Source organism: Petaurus breviceps, unplaced genomic scaffold, assembly GCF_028583685.1.
Source record: "Petaurus breviceps papuanus isolate PSGF00001 unplaced genomic scaffold, PetGlider_PUasm1.0 220, whole genome shotgun sequence".
Lineage (NCBI taxonomy): Eukaryota > Metazoa > Chordata > Mammalia > Diprotodontia > Petauridae > Petaurus > Petaurus breviceps.
Window position 1 is genome coordinate 3972442 of NW_027185876.1, and position 15546 is coordinate 3987987.

The 15546-nt window shown below is 35.7% G+C and overlaps 1 protein-coding gene across 5 annotated transcripts in view; it reads left to right on the forward strand.

Annotated features, from left to right (window-relative positions):
* The window catches only part of COL24A1 (collagen type XXIV alpha 1 chain), a 380667-nt gene that overhangs the window by 238383 nt on the left and 126738 nt on the right, over positions 1–15546 (forward strand). For all 5 annotated transcript variants that reach the window (XM_069094574.1, XM_069094573.1, XM_069094569.1 and 2 more), the window contains exons 26-32: positions 997–1050; positions 7701–7754; positions 9587–9640; positions 11716–11769; positions 12808–12861; positions 13188–13232; positions 13338–13382. In XM_069094574.1, the coding sequence (XP_068950675.1) occupies positions 997–1050; positions 7701–7754; positions 9587–9640; positions 11716–11769; positions 12808–12861; positions 13188–13232; positions 13338–13382 (360 nt within the window). The remainder of the gene's footprint in view (positions 1–996; positions 1051–7700; positions 7755–9586; positions 9641–11715; positions 11770–12807; positions 12862–13187; positions 13233–13337; positions 13383–15546) is intronic.

A 15546-nucleotide genomic window follows, 5' to 3' on the forward strand; every position in this document is an offset into this window, starting at 1 on the left:
AGAGAGAGAGAGAGAGAGAGAGAGAGAGAGAGAGAGAGAGAGAGAGAGAAATGGACAGATAGATAGTTTGCATCTATCTATTTAGATAGAGATATTCAACTTAATAATTGAAAGAAGACACTATCACTTTTAAAAACTGACTCAGAAAGAACAATTACCCCCCTCTTTTATGGGTAATACAGTACTATTTTTCAAATTTCATCACTATCATTTTCATGAAAATTCCCATATTTTAACCATCATTTGATTAGAGTACCCATCATATTTCACCATATATGTTGAGTGACACTAATATGAATTTAAATTTGTTCAGTTTAAGGTTCTTTTGGTGTTGTTTTCTGCACAGGAATACACTTCATGTTGAGGTTTAAGCAATTTCCACCTGTAATTACTAAAACTCCATTTTGTAAGCTGGGTTCTCTTGTGCTTTAGTCACATTCACCTTTTCTAACCCTCAATTCAAGGCAACTAGGTGGTACAGTGGACAGAGTGTGGGATATGGAGTCAGAAAGACCTGAGTTTGAATCCCACCTCAGATACAGACTGGTTTTGTGACTCTTAGCAAGTCACTTGACCTCCCTGTGCCTCTGTTTCTTCACCTGTAAAATGAAGATAATAATAGCCTTTATCTCTTGGAGTTCCTGTGGGGACAAAGTGAATTTAAATGTGCAAAACATTTTACTACCTGCATAGCATTCACTAACATGAAAGGAGATAACTCAGCCTTGAAGTTCAAAGGACAAGATTAATATCACTTTGGTTTTCTTTTCTAAAAGAGGTCATGGCATCCATAACAACTTAGTTGACATGACACCTTACAAATAGTACTCTAGGATTGTTCCAAGTCGATAGACTAGAGAGAATGCTGTATATCCCTGGGAATCATTGATTGTTGGTGCACTCAGACCAGTAGTTTATGATGGAATGTTTTCTTGGGCATCTCAGTCTATTGTACTGAAGCATATGAATCTGGACTCCATTTTTTTTCTCCTAAAGGGCCTTATTGGTTTACCAGGAGAAGTTGGTATAACTGGAAGTATTGGTGAAAAGGTAAGCTTTTTATTTACTTATTTTTATAACTAGAGATGTTAGTCTGAGTTCAAAGACGCTTTTATTTCCTTTAATAAAAGGCATATTGGGTCCCCTATAAAATATGTTATGCATATACGCTAGGAGCTTAAACTTTAGTGAAACAAAGTTGTTCATGTATTGATTTCCTTAAAGACATGCTTTTCTTATTGAAGAAACAGTCTGAAAAGAAAATATGAGATTGCCAGCCAGGCACTGTGCCTGTAAATTTTCTTTGGATCTTTATTTGTCAGAAAAACCAGCTAAAGGAGAATGTAAGCTCTTTGAGGGCATGCACTGTCTCTCTTTTTGCTTATATTTGTATTCACATAGGGCCTGCCTGGCATATACTAAGTGCTTAATAAATGTTTGTTTACTTTGAATAAACCAAGGGAGGAGAAAGTCCTTCATCTTAGCTGAGTCAGTCTCTTTTCCAACCTCTTTACTCATAATAGAAGAATCAGATATTTTCTTCGGAGTGAACCTGACTATAAGTTGTGGAAAGTTTAATTTGATTAATGAGATGTGTGAGATTCCATCAGAAGTGATTTTCCATGATGAGCTCCCAGACTTAGAAGATAAAATAAAAAATAAGATTGTCTCCATTTGGTGTTGGCAAAAGCACCATCTTCTATTCCCTCTTTTCCTTTGATCCCAACTTTATAATGGACTTATGGTTAATAACCATGCATAAATTTCTGTCCTCTGATTACAGCTTGACTTATTCTCCTACAAACTGAAAGGATGTCATAGCCCTCCCTGCAAAAATGTCCTACAGTGGTATCCATTGCACACAGTGAAATGATGACATGAAATGAAATTAATTAGATAATATTACACCTGGTTCCAATTGCCTACAAGCTAAATATGCTTGGATGCTCACTCTCCACTATGAAACTGGTCATGTTGAAAACAGAATTAATCTTCTTTTTTCTCTCCAAAACTGATGTCTTTCCAAATAACTATTCTATTTCTGGGATTCAGTGGCACCATCATTCTTCCAGTCTCCCAGAATAGAGATACTTCCATGAACTTTGACCTCCTATATCTAGTCTGTCATCAAATCCTGTCATTCTTTCAAAATTTGCTAAAATTCAACAGTAGTTTTATCCTTTATTGCCTCATGCATTATAACACTTACCTCCCAAAATTGCTTTCTATATATTCTCTAATTTATCATTGATGCTCACATTTTCTTTCATAGAATGATAGTTACTTTGAGCCAGAAACTGAAGATTTTTTGTCTTTGTATCCCCAGTATAGTACCTAATAAATTCACATGGAATTGAATTAAGTTAAATTATTTACTCACCCTACTTCCAGTTCTTGACAGATTAACCTTTCTAAAACACGGCTTTCATCATAATAAGGACATTTGTACTTCCAATAGGGACTGGACAAGATGGTATTTAAGGTCCCATCCAATTATAAGATTTTTTTCATGCTATATCTTGATATATATTCTGCTGCGTAAGAATCCCAAGTTCCCAAGAATTCCAAGAATTGTCAATTCCATAATCCTCTACTTGCATTCCAAGGCTCTCCACAGTCTAGTAACATCCTACATATCTAGTATTTTTTTCCACTAGTGCCCAGAATACTTATTCCCATACCTACTCCCCCATAAAAATAAACACACAAACAGAATAACAGAATTGGAAGGAGCTTCACCAATCATCTAGATCAACTCATAACTGAAAGAAATCAAGATAATAAATAGTCATCTACCCTTTGCCAGAAGACATCCACTGAGGAGGAAGGGCCCTCTTCCTCCTGAGGCAGCTAATTCCATGGTTGTTCTTGTTGTTATTCAGTAATTTTCAACCATATCCAACCCTTCATGACCCCATTTGGACTTTTCTTAGCAAAGATACTAGAGTGGCTTGTCATTTCCTTCTCTAACTCATTTTACAGATGAGTAAACTGAGGCAAACTGGATGAAGTGACTTGCTCAGAGTCACACAGAAATTAAGTGTCTGATGCCAGATTTGATCTCAAGGAGAAGAGTCTTCCTGACTCTAGAACCAATGCACTATCTGCTACACCACCTAGCTGTCCAATTCCCCTTTTGGTCAGGCTCTAATGTTTAAGAAATTTTCCTCATATAAAGCTTCAATATACCTTTTTTTTATAAACTCTACACATTGTTCATAGTCTATCTACTGTAGCAGAAAAAAATGATAATCCCACCTGACATCTCATCTAATATTTTAAAACAAATACTATGTTGTCTCCCCCACACCCTCTACCATCACATCTGACTCTTCTATTCTCCAAGATAAACATTCAGTTTCCTCAACTAGATCTCATATAGGATGAACTCAAGAACCTTCATCTTCTTGGTTTCCCTACCCTGACTCCCCAGTCAATGTCCTTACTAGTATATAGTACCCATAATTAATCATAGTATTCTAGTTGATTCCTGACCAAAGCAGAGAACATAACTATCATAGGCTCAGATATTGAGAGCTGGAAGCAACCTCAAAAGTCATGTGGTCCAACTCATTTAATTTTAATGAGGAAAGTGATGCCCAGAGAATTTAGGTGACCTGTTCAAGATCTTATTACCCCAAGCACAGTGTTTCAAGTTCAATGTTCTTCCACTACACCATGATCCTTCATGTTCTTATATATACTCTATGCCTTTTCAAACATTGCCTAATATCACATTAGTCATTCCCAATGTCATGTAGCATTAATTAGTTACATTGAACTTGTGGTCCACTAAGACACACCCTCTTCCAGATCATATTCTGCTACCTAATCATTTCTCCCCTGTCTTGTACTTGTGAAGATGATTTTTAACTGAATAAGACTATTGTAGTTCTTAAGTTATGCAGTCTGTTTTCCTAACTTGTCAAGATCTTTTTTGAATCTGACTCAGGGTATTAGCTATCCATAGCATGTTATCTCTCTTCACTTTTGATCTTTTGTTGATTTGATAAATAAGTCATCTATAACTTTATTTGGAGTCATTAATAAAATAGTGAGCTGCACACAACCAAGCAGAGATCCAGGAGTCATTCCACCAAAGACCTCATTTCAAAGTGACATGGAACAATTAATGACTAGTTTATGAATCCAGCTGTTCAACTAGTTCTGAATCCATCCCACTTTGCTATCATCTACCCAATATCATCACCATCAGACAAATTTTCTAAAAAGAATAGAGAGATTTTATCAAATTTTCTCTACAATCTGGGTAAACTATTTCCCATAAAATTTCCCTATTATACTAGTTCAATAACCCAAACCCTGAGGAAAAAAAAAATGTGGTCATTATGGCAAGATGTGTTCTTGATTAAACCATGAAAATTCTTTGTGATAACCATTTCCTTTTATAACTGCTTAGTAAGTGTCCCTCTAATAATCGTCCTAGAATTTTGTCAGGAATCAAAGTCAAAGTCACTGACCTCTGGCCCGAAGATTCCATTCTCTTCTCATTTTGCAAAATCAGGACAACATTTGCCTCTTGGAAGTCATGCAATGCCTTGCCCATCTTTCAAAGATTACCGGCATTAACACCCTCTACTCCTTGCAATTGCCTACATCTGCCAAGCGTATTTTTGCTTTTATGCATTTGAGCTCAATTGTCCCTTTACTTGGAATGCCTTCTCTTCTTTCTTCTTTTGATCCAAATATGCTTCAAGGCCCAGCTCAGTGCCTTCTAAACTCCATTAAATTTTCATAAAATACTAATTTCTCCTTTTCTTAACCCCATTTATTCAAATGAAATAAGGTTAGTAGAGCCCATGGTAAGCCATGGAGCATCATATACATTTCAACTCATTATTTTATTGATCACGATGATTATGATGATAGTAATAGCAACAAAGGACTCTTCCTGGCATTCTGTCTGAATAAGCTTTATCTTCCAAACCAAATCACAAGCTCCTTGAGGATAGGATTATCTTCAGGATATTTTAAGAACAGCAGGATGTCCAATACATCTTTTAGTTATATCTTCCCTTCCCATTCTCTAATGTCTAAGATAGTATTCATTAATTGATTAAGTATTTATTAAGCCCACAGTATGTGTCAAGCATTAGAAATTTTCGAAGACTCAAAAAAGTTCCTGCCCTCAAGGGTATCACATTCTGTTGAAGATAAATAACATGTACCTACCTTAACAATAAATGTAAAATATATAGACAGTACATACAAAGCAGTTCCCAGGAGAAGCATACCAACAACCAGAGGAATCAGGGTAGGGTTTTTTCTTGAAGGAGGTAGCCCTTGACTTGGACTTTGAAGGGAAGGAGGGATCCTCTGGGAATAAGATGAGGAAGAAGTGCGTTCCAGTCATGGACATGTATAGCACATTGTAAACAGGCAGGTTTGATCAGAGTATAGACTGCATGAAGGTCATTTGTATAAAACAAGCCTAGAAAGACAGAAGGGAGCCAGATTCTCAAGGGTTTCGAATCTCAAGCAGAGCAGTTTATAATCGATCCTATAGCAACAGGGATCCACTGGAGGCTCTTGAGTAGAAGTATAGAGTAAGACCCGTGCTTTGGGATTAGTAGATTGGCAGCATTGTAGGAAATGAATTAGAGGGGAGAAAACTAGTGCAGAAATATCAACTAAAAGACTATTACAATAATCCAGATGAAATGGAGTCAGAATTAAGATGAACAAACCAAGTGAGTAGAAAGAAAGTGTAAGATGTGAGAGAGATTATGAAGATTGAATTGGCAGTACTGGCAAGTGATTGGATATGAGGGATGAGAGACAGAGGGATTAGTCAAGGATGTGTCTGAAGATATGAACCTGGGCGACTGGAAGGATGATGGCACCCTTAACAAAAATCAAAAATGTTAAAGGGATCAGTCTGGAGGTAAGGGTAAGAGGATTACAAGTTCTGTTTTGTACATGTTGAGTTGGAGATGACTAAAGGACATTCAGTTAGAAATGATCAAAAGATAATTAGCCATGCAGACCTGACTCTCAGGACAGATGCCAAGGATGGATACAGAGATTAAGAGTTATTGGCATAGAGATGAACCTTGGGGGTTGATGAGCCACCATGATACAAAGTGAAGGAAAGAAAAGAGGAGGGCTCAACATTGAGTCCTCGGGTATACCTACTCATACAGGTTTGGGTGTGGATAATGATCTTGCCAAGGAGACAAAGGAATGACTGGAGAGGAATAGGAGGGACAAAAGGAAAAAGGACTCTACCCCAGTCCCATCCCATCTCTCTCTGTGTGTCTCTCTCTGTGTCTCTGTCTCTGTCTGTCTGTCTGTCTGTCTCTCTCCCTCTCTCTCTCTCTCTCTCTCTCTCTCTCTCTCACACACGCACACACACACACACACACACATACCACAACACAATACAACACAACACACAATAATGTATCTAGGAGGTAGTCGACAGTGTCAGCTGCTGCAGATTGATCAAGAAGGATGAAGTCTGAAAACTATATTTGAGTTAAGAGCTCATTGGTAACTTGGGAGGGCCCAGATTTAGTTGAGAGTTAAGCATGTCATATTTGACCAGCAATTACTAGCTGATTACTTTATTTGTTGACTGAGATAAATTTAACGACTAATAAAATAGGTACAAATGGAAGCATTTCAGAATTTTAAATAACTGTGATGTTTTACCTTTCTAATTTTCCTACACATGTTGGTAATCCAAATTTCTCTCAAAGTTAATAAAAACTCAAATAATATTACTAGGAATTAATATTTACTACTGAAATACACAGAACTGTTACTGTTTGATTTGTGTCCAGTTTTAATTAGGATTGCCCTCAATTCCAGGAATCTATTCTGTAACATAACAAGTGAACAAGCTAAAGGAATAGACTTCTGTATAAGAGTTATACAGATTAATTAGTAAACATTTGCAATGTACAATAAAATTCTCAACCCTCGTGTTTTTCCACACACCACCGAATCTTTAGAATTCTCCACTTACAAGGCCTTTTCATGTTCTATATGGATATTTTTGTCCTGTTTACATGTACATTACCTCTAACATCGCTTCATCCTTGGAACTCAATTCACAACAGACCCCCTCTGACCCTGGGGCCTCTCCCTCCCATTGATTGGAGATGGAAAAATCCTACCAAAAGCTTGATTTAGAATGCCCAGGTCAGTCATATCTTTATTTCCCACAAGACTGCTCTCCTCTTGACTTTTCCCATCATGCTTCTCCGTAAGAGACCTTCCCCAACCAATCCTCCCCTTAGCTTCTGTTCAGCTTCCTTTTATGCCTTGATGTGTTATCTTCCCCCACCTGATTATAAACTACTTGAGGCCAGGGACTTTCCTTTACCTTTCTTCGTATCTCCAGTGCTAAGGACAAATAGTAGGCACTCTAAAATGTTTGACTGACTACATTTGCCTTAAGTTAATAAGAGTTTTCCTATCCAGTCCCCAAAAAATGTAAAGATGCTTCTACCATTCTAAAAGTTTACTTATTTTTAAGACAAAGATTCTTTATACAGGTGTCCCAAAATTCTTAGCATAGTTGTAATCTATTAGAGCTTAAAAATTGTTTTTAGAAAAAATAATCCACTAATTTTAAAAGTTTGGGAATTGAATAGCATTAGAGATAAAGGAACTATGGATCTGTGGATGAGTAAAACACCTAAAGATTCTTCTTTTCTTTTCTCTTTTAAAAGGGAGAACGTGGGAACCCAGGCCCAGTGGGCCCACCTGGAGAAAAGGGAATCATGGTAAGCAGGCAGTGGTTTGAAAAGCATTTCCTTCCAAAGAACCAATAAAATAAAGGCACTCCAAAAGCAGATGGACTTGTCTGGAATTCAAGAAAGTACGATCATTTTATATAACGCATTTCTATTAGTAATTTTTCCCCTTTTCAGGATTCCGGGAATTCCCCTTTAGGTGATTTAGGCACTTCACAGGCTTGCATATAAAATTATAGTAAATATGTCATATATGCACATCATATACACATCAGATGGCATAGTCAAATGTAAATGAGAGACTCCAAAAGTTTTAGATAATTAATTAAAGTACCAAAGAGTAGTTAAAATATAAGAAAATATCAATTAGTATTCTGCTACTGTTTGTAATTTTACAATATTAATTTACAAATTATAAATTTACAATTAGGATATCCTCCATCATAGCCATTGTGTAAACTACAGAGGAGAGGAAAAAAAAACCCTATTTTATGAAATTTCTTTGGTATAGGATATGAAACTCTCCTGTAATTCTCACAGAATCACAGGGAACCACAAACGTTGCATAGTTCAACTCGTATCTGAATAAAAAGAATTTCCTCTCCAGAATCCCTTTGAAGCGGTCATCCAGGATCAGCCCAAAAACCTATGATAAGGAACCCACTGCCTCCCAAAATGGCCCATTCCATCTTTGCAGAGATAGCATTGTTAGAAGCATTCTTCTCTTCATGTTGAACTGAAATCTTCCCTGCTGTAACTTCTTCCCATTGTATCCAGTGGCATTTAGAACTCAGAGCCTACAATTAATCTGCGCTCTTCACCCATACTAGACAGCAGTAATTGATAGCCTTTGTATCTAGGTTGCATATTTCAAGGTCATAATGTGGTTTCAGAATAAGATTAAAAAAATCAAACATTTTTTTCCATTTCTGAGTTTTTCTTGCTTCCAAGATCTCCTAAGAGATTTTGATCTCCTGAAAGCATCCCATGATGTTTCCAATGATGCATATTTTAGTTTCTCACAATCATTTCTTTAAGTCTTCCTTTTTGTTTTGACTGCTTAATTGTCAAAAATGGATTCTATAGGTCCTAAATTTATTTGTCTGCTCTTGGCTGAAAAGCAGTTTAGCAAACTTAAAAGATAACCAATGAGAACCAACCATGTCTTGAGAGATTCATTGAATCTGTGTTACTATCATAAAATACAGTAATGATTTCAGTACTGTGTCACATTCTTCATGAGCACATTCCTGTTCATATCTCTTGGTATCACTTAGACAAGGGATCCTCTTTGAGTTTTCAGAATATGGTGTCATTGAAGTGTTTTTCTGACCATGAGTAGAAACTGTAGTACATGAGATGAGGCCTGTACTGTGGGATTCATACTAACAAAAAGAGGTTCCCGTATTGTCCTACTGATAAATGTTTAACAACCGCCTATCAGGGGCAGAGGGAAATGGGATGAAATGTACCCACAAAATACTTATAAATTTAATTTTTATTATTAATTTTTTCTTCATCATTTTCTTAAGTCTAAACAGTCAACAAAACAATATATCAAGTCTTAATTTGTAACATTTGCCAATTTCCAAGATATAAATGCTTACACTAAAAATTTAATGATCAGCTCTTGGGAGCCAGATCCAGCACCCTCCTCCCTGTTCCTCTGTAAACACATCAATTTTATTTCTATGGACTTTAACCAAGACATCCTCTGTGGCATTCCACACCTTGGGAGGACTAAGAAGCTCTTCCAAATTGTCATTTGGCTGAGAGGGATACTTTCATGACCTACTATAACTTGTCTTCAGTGTACAGAACTGAAACTGAACTTTTTGTAATACTTTTTATTTCAATTATAGGGATATCCAGGACCTCCTGGAGACCCAGGGCCCATAGGTCCTCTTGGATTACCTGTAAGTACAAAAAAAGACTTTCATTGTCTCCACCTAAGATCTTCTTTTAAATCCATCTTTCTGTTGAGAAATCACTGTGACCTAGAGGAGCCAGCATTAGCTCTGGCTTCAAAGGACTTGTCTGAATATTGACTCTGCTCATTCTGATGGGGTGACCTTTGGCACAGGACTTTACATCTCTACATACCACTCAGTTTCTTCACCTGTAAAATAGAGACAGTGATATCTTGTCTACCTATCTCACAAACTTACTGTGAGGCTCAAATTAGAATTATGTAAAGCATTTTAAGAACCATCTAAATGTCATTATTTTCATTTATTTTAAAAATCTCATCCTTAAATTTATCACATTTAGTGCAAAATGAAGGAAACATGGCTTTAGGGTTTTCCTCGCCCAACACATTACACATGTGCACATGGTGGATGAGTCTACAACCTCAGGCTAATAGCCAACAGCTTAAAAAGTCCTACACAGGGGCGGCTAGGTGGCACAGTGAGTAGAGTACCAGCCCTGGAGTCAGGAGGACCTCAGTTCAAATCCAGCCTCAGACACTTAACACTTACTAGCCGTGTGACCTTGGGCAAGTCACTTAACCCCAATTGCCCTCCAAAGAGCAAAAAATAAAAATAAATTTAAAGAAAAGTCCTACACAATTGCTGTGTATAAGCAAATGGGCCAAAGAAATGCACACTCAGACATCAATTTTCAAAGCCAAATACATTCTCAAAACATAGAAAGATTTCATGGAAAGTAGAGTGAGTCTTTGTTTACAATAAATTTTGATTTGTGAATATTTAAAAGAAAGCAAATATTTGCATCAAAAATAAACTTTTAAAATTTAATTTTCTTTCAAAAGTTTAAAAGTACACCACTTGAAGCTTGTACAAGTTTTGCAGGTAAAGAACAAATTATTTTCTAGCTTAGGTGCTTACAAAACTGTGTCAGGTCTTGTGCATTTGAATGAGACATCATAGATTTAGAGCTGGAGAGACCTGAGAGTTCACTGAGTCAAATGAATCTGAGCCTTCAGATTCCCAGAGCAGTGATGACAGCACCATGACCGATTCATCATTTCTGTTGGGAGTTGTACATACTTAAAGCTAGTCCTTTCTTTCAGTCGTTCCTGGGTGTTTTGTGTCTGCATTCACATGCATACATAGACACAAACAGTCCCAAATTAAGACTCTCTGAGATTCCATTCAGCCTAAGTCTCGTTTAAGCAGAACAACTCCTAAGGCTATTTCAGTGGCTAAATTTGATTCTCCCTGTTGTGTCCTTGATTTGAAGAGTGTAACTAGGGCTAGTAATGAATTTTAATTGGCTTAATACTAAATCCATTCATTCAATAAGTATGTATTTAGTACCTTCTAGGTGCAAAGAACTTTGCTAGGCATTGAGATTACAAAGACAATACAAACTCAGCTTTCTCTAAAGATGGCCATTTTTACTTTCAAATAGATTTTTTCTGGTCTATTTAGTAATTTGAGAAGATATACACATATACATATATACATGTGCACACATATATTATATAATGTATATGAGGTATGTATATGTATGTTATATCTACACTGTTGTATATATACATTGTGTGTGCATGTGTTTGTACATATGTATGTATGTGTGTGTATGTATGTATGTATCCCTAGCCCCGAGAATAGTAGCTAGTACATTGTAAGAGTTTAATAAATGTTTGGTTCCTTTCCTTACCTTAAAAGCTCTTCAGATTTTATTTTGAAGACTGTGGGAAAAGATATTTTTACCAACCCTGGCCCATAACTTCCAATTATTTTAAGTTGTGGTTTAAAAATCCACAACCTCTTTTCATTACATTTTTAAAAATCATTTCTTTACTTCTATTGTGGTGTGGTATAAAAAAAGTGTCATTGAAATAGGGGTTGGAAGGGCTGGGATCTAACACTGGCTCTGCCCTTCACTAGTGGCATGACTGTCACCAAATTACTTTACCTCTTAGGGCCCCCATGTCCTCTTCTGTAAAATCTGCATAATTCCCAAGTTCATTTTTAAATTGAAAATTCTGAGTTCTCATGTTCTTATGTTCTTTTCTATTCAGGGTCATGTAGGTACAAGGGGGTTACCTGGTCTACAGGGTCCAAAGGGACGAAGGGTAAGTAACATTGGAAAATAAAATGTCTTAATCAGAGAAATAGTTAGGTAGAAGCATTAAGTATGGAGAAAATATCACTGTATGCTCTCGGTTAATGTATTCGTCAAGTTTCATTATGTAATATGGACTCTAGCCATATGAACTGAAATGTGTATTTCACAAGTCTCATAATGCCACAGCAATTTTCAATCTCCTTTTCTCAAGATCTCACTGTACCAAATAGAGTTTCTTAACCTCATTAGCCACCTCTGACTCCTTTATTTTCAGTCACTATGAATGTTACATTAAGTAAAGGGACTCCACATTCAGAGAAACTAGATGTATCAGGGAATTAGTCATTCCATAACATGATAAGAGAAAAGCATGAAAATATAAAGACAACAGAGAAACAGGGTCAAAATAAACAGAATGAGTGGTGAAGCTGGAAGTAATCAGGCACACAAGTTTTATCGAATCACTAACTCACCCCATGCTGGATGAAATGAGGAAAATTTTCCTTACTTTAAGAAACTGATTAATTTCTCATTTCTAGACAACAGAATACCGAACACCAACCTTACTTATATTGTGAAAATTTTAAAATGATTTTCTGAGGCATCTAGGTGACACAGTAGGTAAATCTGTGGACCCGAAGTCAGAAAGATGTGAGTCTAAATCTGGCCTCAAATACTTGTTTTATGACATGGGATAAATCAGCTAACCTGTCTCAGCCCCAATCTCTTCATTTGTAAAATGAAGATTATAACCTACCTCCCAGAGTTGTGGGGATAAAGTGAAATAATATTTGTAAAGAGCTTTGCAAACCTTAAAGTCTCATATCAATGCCAGGTATTATGATTATGCAAATAGCCATATTTTGAGCTATAGATCATTGGGTGAGGAAATGAAGAAAAAGGAAGGAGTTTGGGTTTTGGGGGGTTTTTTAGCTTAAAGAGACCTCAGTACCTACATCTGTTTTAAAAACACTAGCAGAAAATAGCTGTATTTCATAATTATCATTAGGAATGTTTTATTCTCATTTTTATTTTTATTTTTTAGGGGCCTAGAGGACTAGATGGCCTCCCAGGAGAGCAAGGAATCCAAGGTATTAAGGTAATGGTTGATTTCCTCCTTCACTTAATTTATTAACCTATTCACTTAATTTCTACAGTTCTGCCCACCTACCCCAAAAAGGCAGATAACATCTGGTTAACAGAACTCAGTTCTGAATTCTCCCTTAGTTAACAGGGGGAAAATATTAATACATTTTCCTCCCAATGCACACACCTCAAAAAAGAAAAATGAACAAAAAACCCAACTGTTTCCTTTTCACTATGGAGTTGCATATTTTATTATATCATGTGTGTACATGTGTGTGTACAGATATGCACACACAGGTATGTCTATGTTAAACTTATTTGATATCACTTCTTTGTTAGGGAGAAAAAGGTGATCAAGGGAAAAAAGGTCTCTATGGACTTATCGTAAGTCATTAACATATTTCAGATTAAGCATGAATATTCAAATTTGAACTGACTTTCTTGGTTATTTATTACCTAACCTAGCTTTTTACTTTTTCTCTTGTCTAGGGTAATGCTGGAAACCCAGGAGAGAGAGGTGCTCAAGGTAAACCAGTAAGTAATGAAAAATCAGTACTAAGTCATATCATAATAAGAAACATAGGGCTGGCAAATGGAGAGGGAAGATTTAGAATAAAGAAGACCTGGGACCTGATCCTTTTTCTGACAATTAGTAGCTTTGTGACCATAGGGCAAGTCCCTTGGCCTCTCTGAGCTTCAGTTCCCCCACCTACAAAATGGAGATAATACAATAATATCTATAGTTCTTACCTCACAAGATTATTGTGTGGACAAAATGAGATGTGTGTAAAGGGCTTTGAAATATTAAAGTGCTATGTAAACATCAGCTATCCTTATCTTCAGACACATAACATTCAGATCTATATATGGACATCTATATGCATATACATATATGTTTATGTGCCTGTGTATATATGTACATAATAATAAAACATGTATCTATATTTTATATAATATAACATTGCTATATACTACAAATAGATATAAAAATAAATTTTGCATATACGTATTTTATATATGCATTCATATAATATACATGTATGCATATGTAAATACATGTATACACATTATATGCATACAGCGTATGTTTTATCTTCTACATGTATTGCATGTAAATATGTTATATGTGGCATGTTAATGTGTCATTATTGGTATGTTTTTATAATTGTTAATATGTTATTATAATCAATAATACATTAGGTTATTTTATGTGTTAATATATTCTACATTATATACATGTATAATATACATATATTTGTAAATATATGCATATATACTGATCTTTGCATATATATGTATGTATTAAGCATTAGGATAAAAATTTCTGAGTCTTCCTCCTCCTTTCTTTAATTTGTTGCTTATATTGGGCAAGTTACCTTCTTTGGGTGACAGTGTCCTTATCTATAAAATGTAGGTGGTCATTATTATATTTCATAATTAAATGGAGCCTTTTACAATAGAGATAATAGCTAACATTTTTTGCCGTACCTTAAGGATTGTGAAGCTCTTTGCAAATATTATCTCATTTGATCCCGACAACAACCCTGGCAGGATGGTTGCTTTTATTATCCCCATTTTGCAGATGAGGAAGCAGGCAAACAGAAGTCAACTGACTAGCTCAAGGTCACACAGCTAGTCAATATGAGGCCAGTTTTGACCTCAGGTTTTCCTGAATCCAGCCCTAGTCTTTTTCCATGGTATATTCTAGCTGCCTCTAAAAATCTAAAGATATATTTTTAACTAACCCTAACTCTAACTTTTTTCAATAAACAGGGCATTTTAATCATTATAAAATGTTTTATTTCAAATTTTTTACATTATTTGATGATGAATTTATCAAGTCATAGATGTTGTATTTTGCCTTCCAAATAAAGTCCTTAGCCTGTAGATCCATCATCCACCATCTCTCACCAGTTCACCTTTCCAATATTTTCTCAATTTATTTCCTTCCACATACTTTAAACTCCGGTAGAATAAACTGCTTACTTTTCATTCTCTCATCCATGCCTAATTTCTTTCCATTTCCCTTTGCCTGGCCTCTCTGCCTATCAACATGCCCCATAGCCTTTCAACTCAAATACTACCTCCTACAGAAAATTTTTTCCCAATTTTCCCCATCAATAAAAATTCCACCACCCCCAGACCTCACATACAACTTTGCCTGCACCTCTTTTCTGTTATTAAATATTGTTTTGTATTATAGCTATAAATGGATTATATTGCCCTACTAAACTACAGTCTCTATCAGAGCAAAGATAGAGAGTTAAGCATTAGATAGATAATCATTATTATCTATACAATACCTCTCATCATTAGACTGTGACCTCTTTGAGAACAGAGATTGCCTTTTACCTTTCTTTGTACGCACAGTGATTAGCACAGAGTCTGGGACATAGTAGGTGCTTAGTAAATACAAGTTGATTGATTAATTATATCTCTCCTAGCCTCTAGTACAGTGCTTTGCTATAAAGTAGGTTCTTAACAAATACCTTTTAATTCACTTGAAGTATAGTGATAGAATTCCCAAGGGAAAATACACCAGCCTTTTAAAGTTAAGAAGAATATTTTTCAAATGCGTTTATATACATATATATGTATATATACATACATATATACATACACACATGCAGATAGAGATAGATAGATAGATAGATAGATAGATAGATAGATAGATAGATAGATAGATAGATAGATAGAT